This window comes from Bos javanicus, chromosome 23 (assembly GCF_032452875.1).
Source record: "Bos javanicus breed banteng chromosome 23, ARS-OSU_banteng_1.0, whole genome shotgun sequence".
NCBI classification, from domain to species: Eukaryota; Metazoa; Chordata; class Mammalia; order Artiodactyla; family Bovidae; genus Bos; species Bos javanicus.
The window spans coordinates 19,246,514-19,270,767 of NC_083890.1; the positions used below are offsets into that span (position 1 = coordinate 19,246,514).

Consider the following 24,254-nt stretch of genomic DNA (forward strand, 5'->3'; position numbering starts at 1 on the left):
ATAGGCCACCACGCCCCCGAACAAAAGAACAGCATGTAACTAAACCAACATGCAGTCAGGCCAGGGGGTAGGCCCTGTCCCTGGCATTGGGGATACACTGGAGAAAAAGAGGAGACAGTCATCTCATCCTCATGGGGTGACCTCTGCTGATTCCAGGGCCTCTCCTGGCAGCCTGAGTGTTGACCTCGCATTTCCTAATGAGCTGAAAAGTGGAAGGATGTCCCCTCTCTCCCTAACTTCAAAGTCCATACAGTAAGCCCCCTACATACGAACCTGCCAGTTGCAAACTTTCAAAGATGCAAAACTGTGTTCACATATCCAATCATGTAAGTTAGTTCACAGCCATGAAATTAAAAGACGCTTACTCCTTGGAAGGAAAGTTATGGCCAACTTAGCCAGCATATTGAAAAGCAAAGACATTACTTTGCCAACAAAGGTCCATCTAGTCAAGGCTATGGTTTTTCCAGTGGTCATGTATGGATGTGAGAGTTGGACTATAAAGAAAGCTGAGCACCAAAGAACTGATGCTTTTGAACTCTGGTGTTGGAAAATTGAGAGTCCTTTGGACTGCAAGAGAGATCCAACCAGTCCATCCTTAAAGGAGATCAATCCTGAGTGTTCATTGGAAGGACTGATGTTGAAGCTGAAAATCCAATACTTTGGCCACCTGATGCAAAGCGCTGACTCATTTGAAAGGACCCTGATGCTGGGAAAGATTGAAGGCAGGAGGAGAAGGGGACAACAGAGGATGAGATGGCTGGATGGCATCACCGACTCAATGGACATGAGTTTGAGTGAACTCCAAGAGTTGATGATGGACAGGGAGGCCTGGCGTGCTGCAGTCCATGGGGTCGCAAAGAGTCGGACACAACTGAGTGACTGAACTGAACTGAAATCAGTTCACGTGTCTGGCACAAATGGTCATGTGCATGCACCCTCTATAAGTGGCTGTGCTTTTGTGCACTTTACTCTACAGCAGTGTACAGAGGAGAGTATCTGTATTTAAAGCCCAGAATGTCTGGAAGTAAGCATAAAAGCTACACCAGCAGTGGTGTAGCTGGTCCTGCTAGCAAGGGCCAGCTGTTGTATCGTACTACTGCACTTTTCAAGGTCCTGTATTGTAAGAATAAAGATGTTTTACTATTTTGTATTTGTTTTTTATGCATTCTTTGTGTATAAGCATTACAGACCTTCTACAGTACAGTACTATATTGCCAGTTGTGTCAGTTTCCTTCCTAGGCTAACTCTGTCCGACTTAAGAACAAATTGGACTTGTGCACAGCACTCTCAGAAAGCAACTCATTCGTATGTAGGGAACGTACTGTACTTTCAACCACTATGCCATCCCACCCTTGGTACTGAGGCTGCTGCTCCACATCCCAGAGAACCAACAAGAACCTTCGTGATTATTACTACTGTGAAATATCCGTAGACATGTCTTAAAAGAATGAACTCCAAGTGTGTTCCACTTTGGCTCTGAGCCCTGTTAAAACTTGCGTGACAGCTGACTGACTAAATGACAAGACATATAACTAGCCCACTAGTTCACGCTCCTGAATTTTTATCTCTGTTTATTTCAAACAACAACTAGGTCCGGGAAAGTGCTTTGAAAAACTCACGAAATCACAGAACTTCTGCTGAAAGGCATCTTCAGAGATAAAGGAATGGGGAAGGTCTGAGAGGGGGCGAGACTTGCCCAGGGTCATACAACAAGCTCTGGGTAGAAGGGTGGCCGGAGTCTGGCGTCCTGACTCTCCCTTAAGGATCCCGTTAACTCGGGCCATTCCACCAGGATGAATGGCAAAGGCCAGCACATCAACTATAATCCCGGGGCTTCCCTGTGGAGCATTAACTGGGCCAGTCCAACCAGGGGGATGGAAGCGAGTCTCATTTAGAAACTACTTGAGACCTCCTGGATTCCTCATTTTGACACCAAATGCTTTGTAGGGCCAAATGTAATCTTTTAAAAAGATTGTTGGAGTGTTTGTATGTGTTTTTTTTTTTCCTTTAAAACATAAAACTAAGGGGAAAAAGGCTCCCACAAGTTCTTGGCTCTCTGGCAGCTTTAACAAACAGTGGTGTGATGAGAAACACATGCTGACCGGCGTTTGTGGAACAGAAAAGGGGCGTTTGCTGCCCCCTAGAGAACCAGAAGGCCAGCCTTCCCTCCTCCGGGCCCTTGGGACACAGGCCGCCCAGTCGACCTCCCAGTTAGAGGCGGTGGGAAGGCAGCCGAGGCGGGTGACTTGCTGCAGGCCCAACAGCCTTGTGAGGCTCTCTCCTTGTGAGGCTGAACAACTGGCTGGCTGACATTTCTGGGAGGTAATTAAGGCACCTGCCCCAGTCTGACCCACTCAAAGGCACCTAAGGGACACTCCGGAGGGCTCCACAATGGTTGATGGTCTCATCCCTAGGACCCCACCTTGGTAGCCTTCTGGAGTTGTGCATTTTAACAGTTTTGAGGTTCTGCTGCCTGGGGTTGGTGGATTATAGGGTCTCTGATATGTCAGGAATGGACTTAGTAAAAAGCTCCTCCACACACTGCAGTCCAGGGGCACCTGGACCAGATGAAGCAGAGCTCAGGACAGGTGGAGAGGGAGGGGAGGAGGCAGCGTCTATGTCCTGCCCTGCTTAGCCCGATTTGGACCATGGAAAATTTCCAGTAGCTGATGATATGGTGATGAATCTGATGATGGCCCTCCTCTGGAAGAATCTGCCTGTACACACGGGCATATAATTCTCGGCGGGTCTCATGGGCCCCCTTGGTCCTGTTGGGGATGTAGACTGGAGAGTCCCCCAAAGGCATTGCTGGATGGGGGTGAGGGAGCCTGGCTAAGATGGGCGTGAGGGTCATCCTTTCCCAGGGGAGAGAATGGACACTGAGAGGGAGGGGTCACAGGGCATGACTGGCAGAGCCAGGAGTGGACCTCGCCCTCCAGACTCAGCCCAGCCTCGCACACTTCCTTCCACTGGGCTGGCTATCCATCCTCCGAACTGTTCCAATTCCCCATTCTCTACTGGCCTTGACAGAAGCAGGCACTCCTACGAGCGGGTGTTACTTCCAGAAGGGAAAATGCTAACTTCATGGTGGACATTCCCCTCTGGGTCTCCCGAGCAAAGTCAAAACTCTATGTAGTTATCAAAAACAGCATTTATTTTCTGTTGTTGCATTTCAAACCAGCGCCAGCCATGAGGTTAAGTCCCAAGGGATGGAAGATGGAGCCTGAGCCCTTTGCGGGTCCTTTCAGCACAGTGGCTGGATGGTGTCCCATGCAGAGATGTGTGTGGCTAAGCTGGGTGTTCCCAGTGGGGCTAACGGGCTGATTTCATCAATCCATTTCTTTTTCAAGACATTTGGATTTGAGGCAGCTTTCCATGCTCAGTATGGAAATAAACTGTCCTAACAGGGATAACCAAGAATACACTTTCAGGACGAATGTACAAATGGTTGAGGCTTAATTAGATCACAATGGTTGAAAGTGTTAAGCCACTCAGTCATGTCCAACTCTTTGCGATATCATGGACTGTAGCCTGCCAGGCTCCTCTCTCCATGGGATTCTCCAGGCAAGAATACTGAGTAGGTTGCCATTTCCTTCTCCAGGGGATCTTCCTGACCCAGGGACTGAACCCAGGTCTCCTGCATTGCAGGCAGATTCTTTACCATCTGAGCCACTAGTGGAGACCCTCAATGTGGATGACAAAGAAAACACTTTTAGGAAGGATGTGCAAATGGTCGAGGCTTAATGAGATCACAATGAGGAGTTAAAACTAAACTGTGATTTGATAGATGTGTGACCTTGGGCATGTAACTTAACCTCTCCAAGCCTCAGCTTCTCCAGCTGTAAAATTAGGATACTGACTGCCCTACCTTCTAGGGCACAGCAAGTGAGGGCTATAGCAGCCCCAGTGGCCTCATGGATAAGGCACTGGCCTTCTGAGCCAGGGGTTGCTGGTTCTAGTCCCACCTGGAATAATATGATACAGGCTTCCCTGGTGGCTCAGATGGTAAAGAATCTGACCACAGTGCAGGAGACCCAGGTCCGCTTCCTGGGTCTGGAAAATCCCCTGGAGGAGGGCATGGCTACCCACTCCAGTGTTCTTGCCTGGAGAATCCCATGGACCGAGGAGCCTAGCGGGCTACAGTCCATGGGGTCACAAAGAGTGGGACACGACTGAGAGAATGTTTCAGTTTCAAGTGAGGGCTATATCTGTAAAAAGTAACATTTTAAAATCAATGCAAGATGGTCATCTTTCTTGTCAGTCCACTTATTTCACCTACTAAAACGAAAGTCGCTCAATCATGTCCAACTCTGTGTGACCCCATGGATTGTACAGTCCATGGAGTTCTCCAGGGCAGAATTTCACCTACTAAGTATGTTCTAAAATCCTTCCTGCCCCTCTGCTCCCATCTCACTGTCACTGCCTGAGCCCAGCTCTCTACTCTGTCTTACCTGGAATGTCACCAACTGGCTCCTCCTAGTTGATTTCTACGAGCTTCCATCCTCTGCTCTCCCTATATTCCCCCATCCCAAAAGAACCTGAAAACGGACTCCACAACAACTTCGCTTAAAGCTTTTCAGGGACAAGCCTGCAGGATTAAGTTTCTGCACGTCTTCCTCTGTATGTATTAATAATATTATTGCTCTAGTTTTTCTAAAGGTGATTGTTTGAATCTCTGATTTCAGTCTAGGTACAATGCACACACATCTTGTTTCCAGCAGCTTTTAGGATTTCAGGGCTCTTCTCTCCTCTTTCCTGTTAGGAGCAACTTATCTACAGAACAAGAACCCACAACGCTCTGGTCTTTCCCCTTCCTGACCTCATTTCCAGAAGTCAAACTGCTTTCAGTTCATTTTTTTTTTCATATTTAATTATGGGTTCTGACCAGACGGGGTCAGATTTATGGATCTTATTCATACGTCGGTGTGGTTTTAAGTCATGGGATTACCTGTCTCCTGGCTGACTTTTCACTTCTTTCAGCTCTTGTTCTGCCATGAAGGAGCCTCTGCCCCCACTCAGGCAGAGGGGCCGGGAGAGAGGACGTGTTTAGGGGGCATCAGCTCCTGGGGGCTGGGCTTTGTGGAGCAGGCTGGAGACAGGCAGCCCTTTGGGGGTGAGGAGGGCCGTACAAGACTCTATCTTTGCAAAGAGGGTCCTGAGCTCTGAGTGTTTTTGGAAATCTACTCCCAGGGTCTAGAGAAGTACCCTCCCCGTCATTAGCTCCAGAAAGAAGCAGCGCATTACTTTTCAGGGGTCAAAGTCTCCTCCAGGAACTCCTCGATCTTATTGACGTCTGTCTTCACATCCCCGTTGAAGGTCAGGAAGGGTGGATGAGTGCCAGGGGCAAGGTTGTGCAGGTCAGCTGGCTTTCTGTGGAGAGGAGAGAGCAAGGTTCAGGAGGCAGCTTACACCAGGGCGCTTCATGGACACGGAGACCTGGGGTGGATCGTTCATTATATGCCCGTTAGCAAAAACAGACTTGGAATGGGACATAGGGCACAGAAGGGTGGAAGTTCTGGATGAATGTGGTGTGATATAGGAAATCTGGCCAGTGGAATTAAGTAATAGGAGCAAGACAAGATGGACTGTGAAAAAAGCAGAGCCTGATCACAGGTGACTATCTAAGCTAGAGCCAAGAGTCCAATACCCAGGGCAGAAGTTGGGGTTTTCTTTCAAAAGGTCCTTCACTTATTCCCTTAACAAAAATGTATTAGGCAGAATCCTGAACTTTGAATATTCACGAATTCAGGCATGCTTTTCCACTAAGAACGATCTCCTGTATTCTTCAAGGTATGCACAGGAGGAAGGAAGTGACATGTTTGACATGGGTCCTTATTCAAGTCAGAAGGCGGGAGCGGGATGGAGCAAAGAGGGGGAAGAAGGGCCAGCAGACAGATGGAGGACCTGCGGAAGGAGGAGACTGCGCAGAGCACAGAGGGAGGAGTAGACATCATGGCAGAAGCTTCCCGGGGCAGGGCTGGAACATCAGAGTCACCCCAAACCCTCTCTCTGAGAATGCATACTCCTTGTGGGAGGCAGGCGTGGGTGGAAACAGTAGAGAGAGGAACCAAGAGAGTAAACAAGGGGGAAGAGGAGTCTGCAATGAAACACATTCCTGGCGTAATCAGCCTGGGAGGGGAAGACAGGAATTTCAATTAAGGGGTCCCTCCCGCATCCGTGCCCAAACACACACACTCTCCAGCTGCCTTCTGGGGCACTTGGAACTCCTCAGACAACTGACACTGAAAGCACTTCTAAAATCTAATTTCCTTAGTCCCTGTGTTTACTTCATATGTGTTCCTCCTTTCAGACAATGGAAGGCCATTCTTTACCTTCTCTTCCTGTGTTTTAAGGGCTTCCCTGGTGGCTCCTATGAGCTCACCTAAGGCAGTGATGGGCTTCCCAGGTGGCTCAGTGGTAAAGAATCCACCTGCCAATGTAGGAGACTCAAGAGATGTTGGTTCAATCCCTGAGTTGGGAAGATCCCCTGGAGTAGGAAATGGCATCCCACTCCAGAACTCTTGCCTGGGAAATCCCATGGATAGAAGAGCCTGGAGGGCTACAGTCTAGGGGGATCACAAAGAGTCAGACATGACTAAGCCTGCATACACACACACACACACACACACACACACACACACACACAAGGCAATGATGCTTGGGTTCCCAGCAGGGTGGGAAAAATACATACTGATTTTATATTTCAGCAATGACCTCTCTGTGGCTTAAAGATCTGGAAATTATGAGAGTGTTAGTCACTCAGTTATGTCTGACTCTTTGTGACTTCATGGACTGTAGCCCGCCAGGCTCCTCGGTCCATGGGGATTCTCCAGGCAAGAATACTGGAGTAGGTTGCCATTTCCTCCCTCAGGGGACCTTCCCGACCCAGGGATCAAACCTGGGTCTCCTGCATTGCAGATTCTTTACCATCTGAGCTACCAGGGAAGCCCTGGTGAAATTATTAAGGATGATTTTTTTTTTCTAAGACTCAGCAGAACAATGGCCTCTGGAGTCTGGCATCCTTCTGAGGTACTGCCTACGGCTGCTAGAGCCCAGCTCATGTTGCCCAGGGACGCTGGTCAGGGCAGGCCCCATCTCTTTGTTGACTCTCTTCAGCAGTTATGAAATTATATAGTTAGGACTTAATTACCTATTGCCAAGTCTAACTTACGGATCATTTAATATACATCAGTCCTCCTTCCCTGACTGGAGGTCAAGATGATGCTAAGAAGAGCCTACACGGGTGGTGTTCTTGCCACCAGCCAGCACAACAGTGAGTGAATGCAAGTGGTCCACGGCCTGCCTCCCCAGATCCTCACAACAGAAACAAGGCACCACTGCTATGCCCATCGTACCCGTAAGGAAGCGGCTCCGGAAAGAGCCTGCTGGTTCAAGGACACTTAATTCATGGTGGAGCCAGGATCGGAATTAGTTTTGCTGGGAATTGCTAAGCTTCACTGTATCAAGCATTTTAAAAGTTCCTTAATTCATATATATATATATATATATATATATATATTTTTTTTTTTTTTTCAGTAAGAAAGTCTCCTTATCTATAAAACTAGAGTCCTGATACTTGACTGGCCTACTTGAAGGGCGTTGGCAGGATCAGATGTGATAACAGAAAGGAAAGAGCCTTGTAAGGATCTGAGGAATGCTGGGGTGGCTGATCCACAGCCAAACACCAGTCCATGTTCAACAAATGATACTCCAAAGACCTCCTCTTCTCCACTAAAGGAAGCCAATCTTCCCAACTAGATGAAAGTCAGCTCTCACAGACACTGTCTGCATTGCATGTGTGTGTTCATTCATTTGACAGAGGTTAGTTGGGCCCCTGAATGAATGAATTAGCTGTTGTGATGGATACAAAGAAACTTAAACATGATCTCAACCTGCCCTTGAGGGATTCAAGGTCTCACGTGAATGACAAAACAAACTTCATAACTGATGAGTCCTGAAGAGCATGGTATCTGAACCGAGGAGATGGGGTTTTTGGTGACAGCCCCTCCAACTCTAGATGGGCACCTTAAACAAGCCATTTAAATGTGTCTAGGTTTCCTTGAATAGAAGGAAGAAAAAAAAATCACATAAAGAATGAAAAAATGGGAAAGCAAGGCTAATTGTATCGGGACTGTAGATATCATAACCTGGTGAGATGCAAACTGATGGAGCCGGGCAGCAGGGACCATAGAGGCTGGGTGAGTCTGGGGGAGGCTGAGGGATAGATGTGCCTGAAAGTGGTGGGTGGGAGGGGGAGGCTTCCCAGGAGATGGGTTTGGTCCTGGGAATTGGGTACCATCTCTCCACATGGTTAAAGGATTATTTTAGGGAAAATATCCTAAAGGATTGTTTTAGGAAGACTATCCTTATGATAGTATAAAAGATGAGGAGAGACAGACAGAGAGAACCCGGATGGATGAAGACCAGCTTGAAGAACAAAGAGACTGTCTGTCTTAACTACCAGTGGTGGGACTTGGACCAAGTGTGGGCTTTGAGAACAGACGAGAGAGTTCGGAAGTAAGAAACAGCACGGAGAGAGGATGCTTGGCTACTGATGGACAATGAGGGCAGCAAGAGGAGGAAGCTGGAAATGGTTCAGTGCCTGTAAAAATGAAAGAACAAAGGAATTCAGGGTTTTTTTTTTCGGGGGGAGGGGACTCAACTCAAAGGGAAAATGAAGGTACAAGTTTCAAAACATATTTTAAAGTGATAACAGAAAATGCAAGTGGAAACAGCAAGAGGAAAGCAGGGGTCTAGGTACAGAATAATTGACGTGAAGGTGGCAGGGAGTGTGCTAAGCTCACCGAAGAGGAAGATGCACACTGGGAGAATGCATCTGAGCCAGTCCCCATTTAAAGGGGAAGCAGAGGAGAGAGGAGAGAAGCAAGAAGGAAAGCATGTGGCTCGTGATGGTGAACGATGCCGGAATTTCAGTCATTAAAACGCACTTTAGAAGCAGAACACTAGTAACACTCCATCCCAGTCTCTAATCCAGAGCTTTCACACTAAGGACTTCTGAAGATGGGAAACTAGTGGGAGAAATGGTCTGGATCTCAGCTCCTTGGAAACTCAACCTCCCACACCTGGAGTCTGGCTGGGGTCCCCCAGGACAAGAGCAATAGTATGATGGGAATGGCTCACTCTGGATTTTCAGATGTCCATGCCCATCTCTGTGCCAGACACTCAGTCATGATACCCAGTGCCCAGTCCCTCCTGCTTCCTTGCAAATTGAGACTTGCTCTGTCCCAGGGGTGATGCTTGTTTTCTCAGCCTCCCTTTTAACTAGGGGTCTGGCCAAAGAGGTGTGAGCAGGAGGCAGCTAGGAGCCGAGAGAAGGTTTTCGCCCTCCTTCATGGATGATCCCCTGTTCCTGCAGCGAAATCTACTGCTCACAAATGCACCATCCTTTACCTTTTCAGATCCACCGTGGTGACATTGAACACAACTCCTTTCAGCCAGAGGATCATAAAGAGACGCTGAGAGAAGGGACAGTTGCCAATGCTTTCACCATCGATTCCAGCCTAAAAAGAAAAGCACGAGAGTCCTGAGTCGGCTTGTGCATATTAGCAAGAAGGCATATAGGAGTCTAACAGCTAGACGCCAGTTTGAGGAGACCTAAGTCCATGCTCCAGCCTTCCTTTAAAGCTGCCTTTTAATATTTGTCATTGTCTTCCTAATGTACAGTGACGCCTGGCACAGAGTAAGGGCTCAATAAACTGTGGAACTGAATGTGAGTTTCCAGCATGGTGATTATGCAGACCCATAACTTTCTGAAACCATTGAACCCTAGCATCTTAGAGTAAAAAGAGACCTTTAACATCACAGGAAAAGTGTTGTGCAAGCGTTGGTTGCTCAGTCATGTCTGACTCTTTGAGACCCCACGGACTGTAGCCTGCCAGGCTGCTCTGTCCATGGGATTCTGCAGGCAAGAATACTGGAGTGCGTTGCCATTCCTTTCTCTGGAGGATCTTCTCGATCCAGGGATCGAACCCGGGTCTCCCACTTTGCAGGCAGATTCTTTACCATCTGAGCCACCAGGAAACCCCTTAACATCATATAATCTGACACCAAGAATGTTGGACCAACTTCTATACTCCTGAGTAATCATCTCGTCTATGCTTGAAGAGCTCCACTCACCAGCAATTTATATCTCTCAAACCAGTCCATTCTGAGGACAGTTCTAACCATCTGAAATGCTTTCCTTCGGTTATATTAATAACCTCACCCAAGTATGTTCCTCTATCGTTTATCCTCTACCCTTTAGTCCTCGCTTCGTGAGGATGTCATGAGTACGGATCCTCAGATTTTGACCTCTTTCTACCTAATCTGCAGGCTCAAGACTTTAATCAATGTCCCACTTAGTTCTACGATTGGACCTTGTGTCAATAACCTATTCATTTGTTAAATTATTCTTTTGAACAGTGAATACATATTGATCATGTGCAAAGCACTGTACACAGGTTTTTCAAAACAGCATTTACTCAGGCGCTTAGGACCCTCCTTGGTGTGGACCAGGGGATGAGACAGATACACACAGATAATCACGGCAGACAGCATTATTGAGGACCTGCACACTCCTGCTCCCCAGCTCTCCCCTTCTCACTACCCTCCTCAAAACAGAATTTTTTTTCTCCGAAAGGCAAGTCCTCTTTTACCTCTGAGTGGGCTGCAGAGACGTGAATTTTATAGAGTGTATTTTCAGCAAACACGGGAAGAAAAAGGTTGGAGAACTGATTTCTGTGTGATTTATTTCCACTGAGTGGTTTATTGGCTCCAAAATGGTACCTGGAGGGAGAAATCACCTACTCACTCTGTTTGGGGCTTCCCTGGTGGCTCAGATGGTAAAAAATCCACCTGCAATGCAGGAGACCTGGGTTCAATCCCTGGGTTTGAGACGATCCCCTGGAGAAGGAAATGGCAACCCACTCCAGTATTCTTGCCTGGAGATGTCCATGGACAAAGGAGCCTGGTTTACTGGCCCCAAAATGGTACTTGGAGGGAGAAATCACCCATTCACTCTAGTTTTTGTTGTTGTTGTTTTAGGGTGTTTTTTTGGGGAGGGGGGCAGATGTCTTTCTTTGTATTGGCCTCAAGGCATGTGGGATCTTAGTTCCCTGACCAGGGATCGAACCTGTGCCTCCTGCAGTGGAAGCTCAGTCTTAGCTTCTTGACCGCCAGGGAAGTCCCAGCCACTCACTCTAGTTTGCCCTTGGCGACCCTGGCAACTGTGGCCTCATCAGGACCAGGCTCCACTCACAAGGAGGATCCCTGGAGGAAAGGCCCATAGCCTGGCTTGAAAAGCTGACAACAATCCAACCAACATCCTGGAATGGGGGCTTACTAAGACTTCTTTCCTTTCTTTCTTTTTTTGAAAGAGAAGGAGAAAAAACTGCCCTCCAAGCTCAGCACGTTATTTTTCCCCTGCAGCTTTGTTTGCTGTGGGGTTGGGGTGGGGACTGGTTCGGATGCCTTCTTTCCTACAGGAGAGCCTCAGTGTGTGCTTATTTCTAGCTGGCCCATCACTCCCAGCAGAGGTTCAGGTTTATAATGGAAAACTGGTGCCTTTGCTGGTGTTGCTTGTTGGTAATTGCTATGAAATTACAGTTATTTCACCTTTCTCTTAACTCTACCTGGAACTCCATCCTTATTCAGGTCTCACTTTCCTTGGTGCTGGAAACAGATCCACTCTGAGGGTTTCAGACACCATGGGCTTGGTTATAGAAAATCAGAAAGGTGGAGGGCATAGGGCAGGCGCCACCCTGACCACAGGGCTAACGTTACCGATAAAGCCACACTCAGACAGGCAACCATGGATTTAATAATGACTGGTGCAAAACTTGAGTTGATGACATCAGTTCCTAAAAGTATCTTTCTCAAGAAGCACCCTTTTGACAGGTTCTTGGTCCCTTAATACATCCTGACAAAGGAATTTTTCCCCAGGGTCGGTTATGATGTAAGTGACAAGCCGAGAATTCAAAAACAAAAGCCACACACTCTTATCTGTTTTTACCTCTGGTGGTGGGGGTGGGAGTGGGGATACTCATAAGAGACTTGAAGTAGGAACTACAGAAATATTGGCATTCTTATTAGCTGGACCCAAAATTCATATAATAATGTTAATAATACCAATGAATATCCATATTGTGAGGCATTGTTCTAAGTGCTTTCCATATATTGCTTTTTATTTAATTGCATTATCATGAATAAGAAGCTGTCTGTTCAATTCAAATCTTTTATTTTTATTTATGTATTTTTGGTCACATCACCTGGCATGTGGGATTAGTTCCCCAACCAGGGATTGAACCTGAAGCCCCTGGATTGGAAGCACAGAGTCTTAACCACTAGACTGCCAAGCAACTCTTTCTTTACATAACATTTTTAACGCATTTATTCCTCATGTGAAACCTGTGTAGTGAGATAGTGTCATCCTTTTACAGACATGGGAGCTGAAGGGAAATTACAGAGAGGGGACATCACTGGCCTGAGAGCCCCTGGGATGGACCCAGGCAATCTGGTTCCAGACCCAGAGCTCTTAACTGCCATGCGCAGACTCCATCCTGAGGACCCAGCCCAGACAGGTAGCACGGTCACCCAAAGTCATGGAGCAGGAGGTGAGGGCGCTGGGGATGTCTGGATACATCCCAGACTGCAGTTCGTATGCCACAGCTCTGCAGGCTGTAGAGGCTGGTGGCAGTCACCGTTCCCCCCTTGTCCACTACTGTCTTAGGGTTCTAGATGTAGTAAAAAAAATTGCCAAAAGACCAAGAGAAACAAGACACAAGGGGTCTGTCTTACTGTCTCTGCATGTCTCTTTCAGCTTCACCGTCCCTTCCCTTCCCTTTTTCTTGTGCTGGGAACACTTAACATGAGATCTACCCTCTTAAGACATGTTTCAGTGTGCAAGGCAGTACTGTCGACTATCCAGTGTTGTAAGCGGCTCTCCAGCGCTTACTACTTTGCTCAAATTAAACTGTATTTCTGTTATTAGGAACTCCCCGCTTTCCCCTCTCCTTGCCCCTGGCAACCGCCTTTCCACTTTTCGATATTATGACTTTTGCTATTTTTCAGTTCAGTCACTATTTTAGTTACTTCATATAATCATCATGCAGTATTTGTCTTTCTGTGATAAGTTTAATTCATTCACCGTAAGGTCCTTGAGATTCATCCATGTTGTTACACATTTTAGAATTCCCTTCTTTTTTAAGGCTGCATAATATTCCATGCCTGGAAAATCCCATGGATGGAGGAGCCTGGTGGGCTACAGTCCATGGGGTCGCACACAGTCGGACACAACTGAGCTACTTCACTTTCACTTTTCACTTTCATGCACTAGAGAAGGAAATGGCAACCCACTCCAGTGTTCTTGCCTGGAGAATCCCAGGGACAGGGGAGCCTGGTGGGCTGCCCTCTCTGGGGTCGCACAGAGTCGGACACGACTGAAGCGACTTAGCAGCAGCAGTATTCCATGTGTGTATACATCAGGTTTTTTTATCCATTCATCTATCAATGAGCATTTAGGCTGTTTTCATATCTTGGCTATTTAAACAGTGCTATAATGAACACAGGGCTTCCCAGGCAGTGCTAGTGGTAAAGAACCCCCCTGCCAATGCAAAAGATATAAGAGACATGGGTTTGATTCTTAGGTCAGGAAGATCCCCTGGAGGAGGATATGGCAACCCACTCCAGTATTCTTGCCTGGAGAATCCCATGGACAGAGGAGCCTGGTGGACTATCCACAGGGCCACAAATAGTTGGACACAACTGATGCAACTTAGGACACACACTGTCATAATGAACACAGGAGTGCTAATATCGTTCAGATTCTGATTTCAGTTATTTTAGCTGACTCCCCAGAAGTCGGATTACTGGGTCATATGGTAGTTCTATTTTTTATTTTTTTGAGGAGTCACGACACTGTTTTCCATAGTCACTGCTCCACTTAGTATTTTCACCAACAGTGTGTGAGGGTGCTAATTTCATCCTGGCCAAGACTTGTCATTTGTTTTTTCTAGAATAGCTATCCTGAGGTGAGATCTCATTGTGGTTTTGATTTGCATTCCTCTCGTAATTACTGATATTAAGAATTCTTTTTTGTTGGATGTTTGTATGTCTTCTTTGGAGAAATATCTATTCAGGTCCTTAGCCCGTATTTTAACTGGGTTATTATTTTTTTGGTATTGAGTTGTTCATTTTCCTCTTTTTCTCCTTCCCAACTAACCAGTCCTGTGCCGCATATAAACCATTTGATAAACTCATGGGTTAAATGTGGTATGCTTGTGGCAGCCACTTGAAACATCAACCAAGAACTTGGGGGAACTCAGGGGGACCCCAGGCCCTGGAAAGTATGAGGAAAAATCCAGATGGACTGTGGTCCAAAGAGGCTCTGAGCAATGGGGGCTGGAGTAGTCAGAGACATGGTGAACTGGGTTGAATAACATCCCCTCCCAAATGCACGTCCACACGGAACCTGTGAGTGTGACCTTATTTGGAAGCAAAATTTTACAGATAAAATCGAGTCAAGATGAGGTCATGTTGGATTCAAGTGGGCCCTAAACATTTGGGCACAGACAAAAATGTCGTATTGAGATGCAGGCAGAGATTGGATTGATGTATCTGGCAAACCAAGGTCAGCAGACCCCAGAAGCTGGAGGAGATTAGGGCGGGGTCTTCTCTAGAGATTTCAGAGAGAGCATGGCCCTGCTGCCAACTTGATTGCAAACTGCCAGCCTCCAGAACTGTGAGAGAACACCTTTCTGTTGTTATAAGGCGCCCAGTTTATGGTCATTTATTTTGGCAGCACTAGGCAATGAATGCCAACAGTGGGGTCAAAGGAGAATGGTGTACAGAGGCTGGCAAACTCCCCAAGTTCATCATTCCACTTTTCCATGGGCCTCACGTGCACACAACTGCCAGCCAGCTCTGACCCCAAAATACTGTCTCTTCCCTAGGTATAGTAAATGTATTGACTAGAACATGTATATGCTATACTATACTTTGCTATATTATACTGTATTATTAATACATTCTACATCATCTAAGCTGTAATAACACATAAACTTTGTACCCCAGTGGCTAAGACTCAGCACTCCTAATGCAGGGGGCCTGGGTTCAATCCCTGATTGGGGAATTAGATCCCACATTGCACAGCTAAAGATCCAGCATGCCCTAAAGAAGACAGAAGCATGCCACAACCAAGACCCAGTGCAGTCAAACAAATAAAAATAAATATATATAAATAAATATTTTTAAAAACATAAACAATTATATACTATGTAATAGTACATATAATAGTAATGGCAGGATGCAATTATATAGGTTGTATGATTACACATTATATGCTGTATGCCAACTAAGTCATGTTATATGCTATGACGTAGTCTCTCACGCTATATGGTAAGCTTGGCTGATGTTTTATTCAAGTTGCCTTCAGCAGCAACAAGCCCAGGTACCTAAAACTGAGTGCCTGTTAGAAAGCATGCATGTTGAGGACAGGATGATATTGCTCCATTTTTATAACTTGAGTATCTCAAAATTTTGATGTTGGCCCTCTAAAGAGCATCCTGAGAAAGAAGCTTGGGTTGCTGAAGGCATTATAGCAGAGGATTATGGTACTAGACCCACCTCTGCCTCTGATTCACCCCGTGACCTTAAGTCTCAAACTTTGCACTTATAACTTTCAGCAATTTTCTAAAATCAAGCAGCTAATGGAAAATTATCAGCTTAAGACAGCAGTTTTCCAGCTCTTTTGGTTTCAGAATCCTTTTGTGCCTTTTAAGATTGTTGAGGATACTAAAGAGCTTTCGTTCATGTGGGTTATAGCTATCGATATTTACTGTATTATAACTAAGGCTAAAACATATTTATTTCCTCATCCATTAAAATATAATAATAATGACAAATATATTACATATAAAGAAACCATATATTTAGAAAAAATTTAGTAAGAAGAGTGGCATTGTTATAGTTTTACAAAATCTTTGACTGACTTAGGAGAAGTCAGCTTCTGCATTTAGTATTTTCCTATTTGTTTGGAGTCTATGAAAAAAATCTGGCCTTACCCAGATACATAGTTGGAAAAGGAAGGAGTAATTTAATAGCCTTTTCAGATAATTTCAGATAATTGCAAGTATTTTTCTTTTATACCATACCAAAACTCAACAAGTGGTAGTTTCTTAAAAGTTAGTTGATAGGTGGAATTTGAAACCCTATCAATGAAATTCTTCCATTCGACTAAAAAGAAAAAAAAAATCATCTATCTCGCACTTTGCATGGATTGTTTACTCATGAATGGTTTTGTCACATCACAAATTCATCATTTTGAAAATAACATTTCACAGACTTAAGTCTTCCAAATGGTCATACATTTTCTCATATGATAGCAAAATATCTCATTCAGAAATATCACCACCAAGTTCATCAGAAAAATTTAAGCAAGGAGAAGCTGTCAAACTCCTAGTGGCAAATGCCTATTTTCTAATATTCTCATTTTCTCTTCAAAGTTTGTCTTTTATTATTGGCAACGGATACCGCCAGCTGTTAGCCTTGAAATGACAAGCTCATTTCCTTCATTTTCCAGGAAATGTCTGGAAAAACCATGATTTGTCTGCTGGTTGTCTTTCAGGCAAAAACTGTTCTGTGGGAGAAGCTGCTGGTCAGCCCGTTTGCACAAGTACTTCTCCTGAGACAATCACTGTGCTTGGCAATGCGGCCGAAGGGCTAAATGTGCATTTCCCATTTCATCCACCAGAATGTTTAAAAGATACGTACTCACGGGCTGAGATTTTAATTACATTAGATGACTTTAACAGCTTCGTCACAATCATTCATAAATGAGACCGGCTCTTTTTTTTACTCTTCGTGTATGACAACTCTATACCACTTCCTTTATTTGCACTAAAACCCCAGCAGATTTTACCACAAAATAGCAACCTGAGGGAGAAACAACGACTTTGAAAATACTATGACCTCCCAGGATCTCTGAAAGGATCTCGGGGACCCAGGAGTCGGTGAACATTTGAGACCTGTTGGACTAAGACATTCCACAAACAGACCAAGGTACATAGAGCTTCGTCTCCAGACAATAAAGGGACGCTGATAATTGCCCAAAAGTCATTTGCTGGCACCAAGGTCCAGAAGAGAGAAGAATGACTCAGAGAGAACCCCAAAAGAAATAGCAGGATGAGGAGAGATGACATTTAAGCTGGACAGATGTCATGTCACTTATCAGTTTATTGTTTCCCAGCTCCAAAGGCACCCTTCAATAAATGTTGGGGGAGAAACGGTGGGGATTCCTTTCAGCATTTCTAAAGTGGAGCGTGGAGGTAGGGTTTCCCAGGAGAGAGCATGGGAGGGCCCCTGCAGAAAGAAGGGGCTCTCCTGATGCCTCTGGTGTGGGCTGGGGGGTCAGGTCTCCAGCCTCAAGCCAGGAAGGGATCGCTCTGGCCCCTGCAGCCTCACCTGCTGATAACCTTTCTGCAGCCCTCTGAACACAGAAGTGAAAGCCCCCATGTCGCCTGCATACAGCCTGCCTGTGGTCTAGGCGGCCTCATGGATCTGCTACTTACTCTGCAAGCCCCATGTGGCCTGAGGGTCCCTTGTACCCACCAGCCCCTGGATCCTTCTGCTCACCTAGGCTCGCAGTGCTGATCATCTGCTTTGAACTCAGGAGGGTGGCCCATTGCTTGGCTAGCAATTCCAAAACAGCTCTGGCCTCGCCAGAAGAGTGAACTTCTTTGCTTTCTGTGGGCCTGACCACACCTTCTCCAGTGAGATTTGCACCCCTTCCAAGTCTGCCACCCCTTGGCTATTCTCCTTCAGCTCTAGAGTATACCATATACTGCTGCTAATTCACTTCAGTCGTGTCCGACTCTGTGTGACCCCATAGATGGCAGCTCTCCTGCCCCTGGGATTCTCCAGGCAAGAACACTGGAGTGGGTTGCCATTTCCTTCTCCAATGCATGAAAGGGAAAAAATGAAAGTGAAGTCGCTCAGTCGTGTCCGACTCTTAGCGACCCCATGGACTGCAGCCCACCAGGCTCTTCCGTCCATGGGATTTTCCAGGCAAGAGTACTGGAGTGGGGTGCCATTGCCTTCTCCGAGAGTATACCATATAGAATGTCCTTATATGTAATGGTTACTCGGGTATCATTAATTATCGCTTATGTTACACTTCTCCCGCTAAAACCACTGTGTGGCTTCTCTCTTCTGATTGGACCCAGACTACAACAGACGCTTAAATGTCTGATAGCTCAAATTGGAAGATTTTTAGGCTATTTAACTATTCTTTAAAAAAAAAAATAATCCCACAAAATTAAGTTCTAAATGAGGTCAAGAAAGAAGCCTGAATTTTCTCCAAAGAAATTAAATGTCACGTTTCAACTTTCTGTTGCTTTAGCCTATGAAAACTGTCCCTCAGGACTTAAGTGGTTAAACATTCTTTTCGAGTTTCAGATAAAAATTCTACAGCAGTGGGGTTGGAGTTGACTTCAGACACAATATGATCTAGCTCTTTCTTTTTAGTTGTAAGGAAATAGTCCCAGAAAGGCTAGATGTCTTGCCTATGGTTGCACAGCCTGGGCCCATGGCAGAATCAAGGACATAATTTTTTTTTTGCTGTGCCATGCGACTTGCAAGATCTCAGTTCTTTGACCAGGAATTGAACCCAGGCCACAGCAGTAAAAGCCTGCCACTAGGCAACCAGGGAACTCCCAGGGATATAATTCTTGATTCCTAACTTTTCTCTAGGCTAGTTATTCTCTTACAGGAAAGAATGTTGAAGTGACAAAGACAACAAGAAGAGGACTTTCTTTTTATATAAAACAATTCATCTATATAGCACTAAAATGATTCATATCAAATGGAAGAGAAAGAACTTTTCTTTATAGTATGTACTTTCTATATAGTATTTGGATCTGCCCACTTTCTTCATATAAGTCAGATGATATGCCTTAGTATGATCATCTTTTTAATACCAAATGATTTGTCGTTCCAATCATTTGATTGGTCAGCCCCTCATGAATAGAGATGAGATTTGGTGATTTGTGGTCCACTTGAAGAAGGTAAGTTCTACCCTTAAAGAAACAACATTCTTTTTCTCAGCAGTCACATAAGGCTTAACTCACTGGGGTCACTCTGGGCATTTTTCATTCAATTGTTGTTCTGTGTTTAGTCACTAACTTATGTCTGACTCTTTGCAACCACATGGACTTCAGCACTCCAGGCTTCCCTGTCCTTCACTATCTCTCAGAGTTTGCTCAAACTCATGTCCTTGAGTTGGTGATGACATCCAACCATCTCATTCTCTGTTGCCCCCTTCTCCTCTTGCCCTCAATCTTCTCCTCCTGCCCTCATCCCAGCATCAGGGTCTTTTCCAATGAGTCAGCTCTTCACATCAGGTAGCCAAAGCTTCAGCTTTAGAATCAGTCCTTTCAAGAAATAATCAGGGTTGATTTCCTTTAGAATTGACTGGTTTGATCTCCTAAACAGGTAATAAGTATACATTTGAGGCTTCAGAGATTGTCAACATTTATCTGAAGTTGATTACAAAGGCTGAATAAGCTCTATGCAGAAGGCTGCCTGTACAATGTCATATGAAGAATTTCAGGTATATTGGTCAGGGTTCTGCAGAGAAATAGAACCAACAAGATTTGTGTGTGGAGAGAGCTAGGGATAAAGACAGAGATAGAGATAGAGATAGAGATAGAGATAGAGATAGAGATAAAGATAGAGATAGAATTGTCTCCATCTGATTGCGGAAGAAGGTGCGTCTAAAACCTTGTGGGCTATGTCATCAAGTTGGAGACTTAGGGAAAAGTCGCAGTTCAAGTTCAAAGATAATCTGTTGGCAGAATGCCCTCTTCTTCAGACATTGTCAGCCATATTTCTATTAAGGCCTTCTACTGACTGGATGAGGCCTGCACACAAGATAGAAGGTCATCTGCTTTACTCAAAGTCTACTCATTTAAATGTGCATCTTATCCCCGCCCTGCCCCCACACACACACAAAAAAAATCTGCCTGGAAGCAGTCAGCATAATATTTGCCCAAATACCTGGGCATGACAGCCTAGCCAAGTTGACACATGCAAATTAAACATCACAACAGGTGAATTTAAAAATATTACTTGAGACAGGTAACCCATCAATTTAGTATGTGTCATCAACACCTTAGCTCACCAGATGGTTTTTATAAACAGCTGAACATAGTTATGTAAATATCCCCTCCCAAAGGAACTTGTAGGCTCCATGCCCAGAAGGCTACTTGGCTCAAGTGTCTGACTAAGAGAGCAGGGTCCAGAGATACCCTGGACCTGAGTTACCAGTCTGTTCTGATAATGGCTTTGGGCCCAAGGCTGCCTATAACTCAAGGAGCTGAGTAATATCACTGGGCTCAAGGCCTCTCGGGAGCGACCTTCAGCCTGCCCTGAGCTTTATGGCTTCTGCAGAGAGCCTGTACTCACCCTCCTGCTTGTCCACATACCCTCCAAGAAAGAACCACCCCCTCCAGCCCAACACCACGCCAATGCCCCCCTTTTCCAGCCCCTTCTTTCCATTTCCATGTGTTTTCCTTCCTACTGTTTCATGTCCAAACTATTCGAACAAGTGACTTGGTTTCTCAAAATTCTTGCCAGTCCTGCTTCTACTTAACACGCTCTTTTCTTTTTTAAAAATCAGGTTTTAGCTGCAGCATGCAGGCTCTAGTTTCCTGACCAGGGATCAAACCTGGACCAGCTGCACTGGGAGCGTGGAATCTTAACCTCTGGACCACCAGGGAAGTCCTTTAACTCCTTCTTATGAAACAGTTCTCTTTCAGTCACTTTCTGGGACGAAGCACTCTCCTCCCTCCCGTGTTTCCTCCTTTCCTTCCGCCCTCCTTCCCTTCCTCTTTCCGTTCCTCTCTCCTTGCGTTCCTTCCTCCTTGCCTCTCTGACTTAGCCCTGCTTGACTGCTCTCTTGTCACTAGAGCTGTTGTCTATCTCCTCCTCTTAAAACTCAGCCCTCCGCCACCTGCCTTGTCACCTGCTGCCTCACACACATGCCACTGGTAAAGGTGCACAAGACCCTGCGCTCAGAAGAGCCCCGCACTTGGCTTAACGCTCTGTGGTTGCTGTCTCGAAATCCTTTTAATCATTTTGAATGAAGGATGCCACCCCTTCACGTTGCAGGGGGCCCCACAGGTTGACAGCTAGTCCTACACGTGACTCTTCTAATCCTTTGCTGAAACCTTCCTCTTCCTAACTTTTGCCCTCTCAGCTGATAGTTCATCCCCTACTACATTTGTACACTTTTGAGAACTTGTCTAGTCCTGAGAACATGATTATCCTCCCCGAGACAGCAAGAACTCTGGCTTTTAGGCCCATAAACATACAGTTTACTCTGAGCTTTTAAAAAAGGAGAAGGAAAGAAAAGGAAGAATGTTGAAATGCTGCAGAGCTTGCTTGGTTTAATCCTTCCTTGCTACTTCTGTCTCTTGTCCTGTCTCAGTCCATTGTTAACGTATTACCGTAAAATTCACCTCATTTCAATTAAATAGTTTTCCAGTTATTAGATACCTGAGGTTTTCTTATTAGTAAATCAGACTTACTAATTAGTAAGCATTTAATAATATTCTTATTATTGTTTTTTTAATATCAAATGATCTGTCCTTCTAATAATCTAACTGGTAAGCCTTCAACTAGCATGGATGTGACTTGGTGACTTATTTGGGATTCTCATTTTATGAAACCCTAGGGACCCAGGAAGGACACGAGAAATCTAAGTTTGATGGAAAGTGCCAGGAGCAGGAGCTCCGCCCCTGGCAAAGGTCATGAGGAAGGAGGCTCGGCATACGCAAAGGCAGGATCGAGCCTCAGGAGTCCCCCTGGAAATTCTCCAGCATCTACCCCCCAAAACCAGAGTCTGCCTACTTTCTGTTTTGTGCTCTCACCTACACCTCTGACTTTACGGGAGGCTGTCCCCCACTACCTCTCTCTGAAAAAAGAATTAATTTACAGCTCCAGTTAATAATTCCTGGGTGTGATAGTGTTTCAACCCACAAACTCCTTTGGAAGTCCTCTAGCCTGCCTGAATAGGTTTTTCCGGCCACATGTGATTGTTCAGAGCCTCCCAACTGTGAGAGGCATGAGATGTTCTAAACTGTCTGAATATAGATTCCTTTGAGCAGTTAAAAGATTGATTAGAAATTGTATTGGTGAAGAGTTTTTCACTTGTTGGGCCAATGTTTGCTGCTAAGTTTCCATATCCCTTACCTGCTATGTCCCTGGCAGTGTATTGATTAATATAATTGGTGTAAGTAGTAGCTTTAATGTTTGTAATCTTGGACCCTTGAGTTAATTCTTTTTCTTGTTATAGCCCACCACACCTTTGCCCTATAGGAATACAACTTTAATGCTTTTGGAGGGTGGCGCCTGACTAATCACCTTTAGAGAAAAATAAGTTTTCTGAAGAAAGGGTCTTAAAATGTTAACAGGCCTCCAGGACAGAATATGATGCAAATCACCTAAACTTTTGCATATGATAAGTTTGCAGGAAGAAAGCCTGGCTTACTGCATGACTCTACCCCTTCCCCCATTATCCTCTATGCATAACTTAAGGTATAAAAACTACTTTGGAAAATAAAGTGCAGGCCTTGTTCACCCAAACTTGGTCTCCCCATGTCGTTCTTTCTCTCACCTTCTGGCTGAATTATTCAGCCTCTTTTCTCCACTGAATTTCCTCACTGAGCTGTCCTTATTTCAGCCTCTTTTCTCCACTGAATTTCCTCACTGAGCTATCCTTACTCTATTACTCTTTATATCCTTAATTAACGTTTAATTAAGCAGTTGTTTCCTGATCCTCGCTGACGCCGTCCCCGCTTCAAATTCCCTGGATCCACCGGGGCTGGACCCCAGCAGGGAAGGAAATCCAAAAAACAGAGGAGATATATGTGTGTGTGTGTATATGTATATATATATATGGTTCATTTTGTTGTACAGTAGAAACTAACACAACATTGTAAAGCAACTATACTCCAATAAAAATTAATTTTTAAAAAAAGAAATGCAAGCTTGATTGCCCTGATAAGTCTTCCTAGTGACTCCAGCATGCCTCAGAAGACAGAATGATTCTCATTCATATCATAAACCTATACAAGCCTTGCTGCTGCTAAGTCGCTTCAGTCGTGTCCGACTCTGTGCGACCCCATAGACGGCAGCCCACCAGGCTTCCCTGTCCCTGGGATTCTCCAGGCAATACCAAGCCTTAGAAGGTCCCAACGTCCAAAGCCTCTGCTTCTGAGTTTGACTCTTTCTGCTACATTGACCCCAGGTGTAATATTTAACACAATTACATTCTACTGCCCTAGAGGTAGGCTTGTGTCCTTAACTTCACAGACTTCTGTGGTGCAGTGTGAAGGGCTGGTTGTAGAGCTGGACAGATCTGGGTTCAGATTCCAGCCCTGATATCAAACAGCTACCGTGGCAGATTTTATTTTTCCAAAGTGGCTATAGTACAATTTTCAGTCCCATGGGCTCTCCAGTGGGAAAGTCTGTATTTTCCTTCTTGAAATTGGGTGGACCTTTGTGCCAGCTTAGACGAACAGAAGAATGTCACAGTATGTGACTTCTGAGACCGGGTCATTTAAGGTGACCCAGACTCTGCCTGGCTCCCTGTGTCTTCTTTGGGAACTCAGCCCTCATGTTGTGAGGAAGCCCAGAGCCCATGAAGAGGCACCATGGAGTATTCCGGCTGACATCGCCAGCTAAGTTTTCAGCTGACAAGTGCCCTCAACCACCAGACATGTGAATGAGTGAGATTTCAGATAATTCTAGTTCCCAGGCTTTGAGCTGTCCCAAATGACAACCAGTGGGTTATTCCCACCAAGCCCTGGCCAAACTGCAAGTTCATGAACAAAATAAATGCTTTCATTGTTTAAAGGCACTGAGTTAGGGTGGCTTATTATCCAGCAGATAACTCTCATAACACGCTTACCCTCAGGCTCCTTATCTACAAACTGGGGGCAAGAAACATCTACCCTGCAGGGCTGTTTCATGACTCGATGATAATATGTATAAAACATGATGCTTGCTATTGTCATGAGCACAGAAGACAGACATTTAGGAAGAGCTTATTAAACATCGCTATTTGTGAAATGCTATGCCTTGGTAAAGAGTCAGGAGATCTCTCTTTGATGCCACAAAAATTCAACAATACCTCCGGTCCAGGGTTTCGGGTGTGGAGCAATATATTCAATGGAGAAAGCAAACACAGGAACAACTGT

The 24,254-nt window shown here is 45.3% G+C and overlaps 1 protein-coding gene across 2 annotated transcripts in view; it reads right to left on the reverse strand.

Moving 5' to 3' along the window:
• The window catches only part of CLIC5 (chloride intracellular channel 5), a 171,508-nt gene that overhangs the window by 42,519 nt on the left and 104,735 nt on the right, over positions 1–24,254 (reverse strand). For both annotated transcript variants that reach the window (XM_061398336.1, XM_061398337.1), the window contains exons 2-3: positions 9,412–9,521; positions 5,245–5,370 (exon numbers count right to left, since the gene is read on the reverse strand). In XM_061398336.1, the coding sequence (XP_061254320.1) occupies positions 5,245–5,370; positions 9,412–9,521 (236 nt within the window). The remainder of the gene's footprint in view (positions 1–5,244; positions 5,371–9,411; positions 9,522–24,254) is intronic.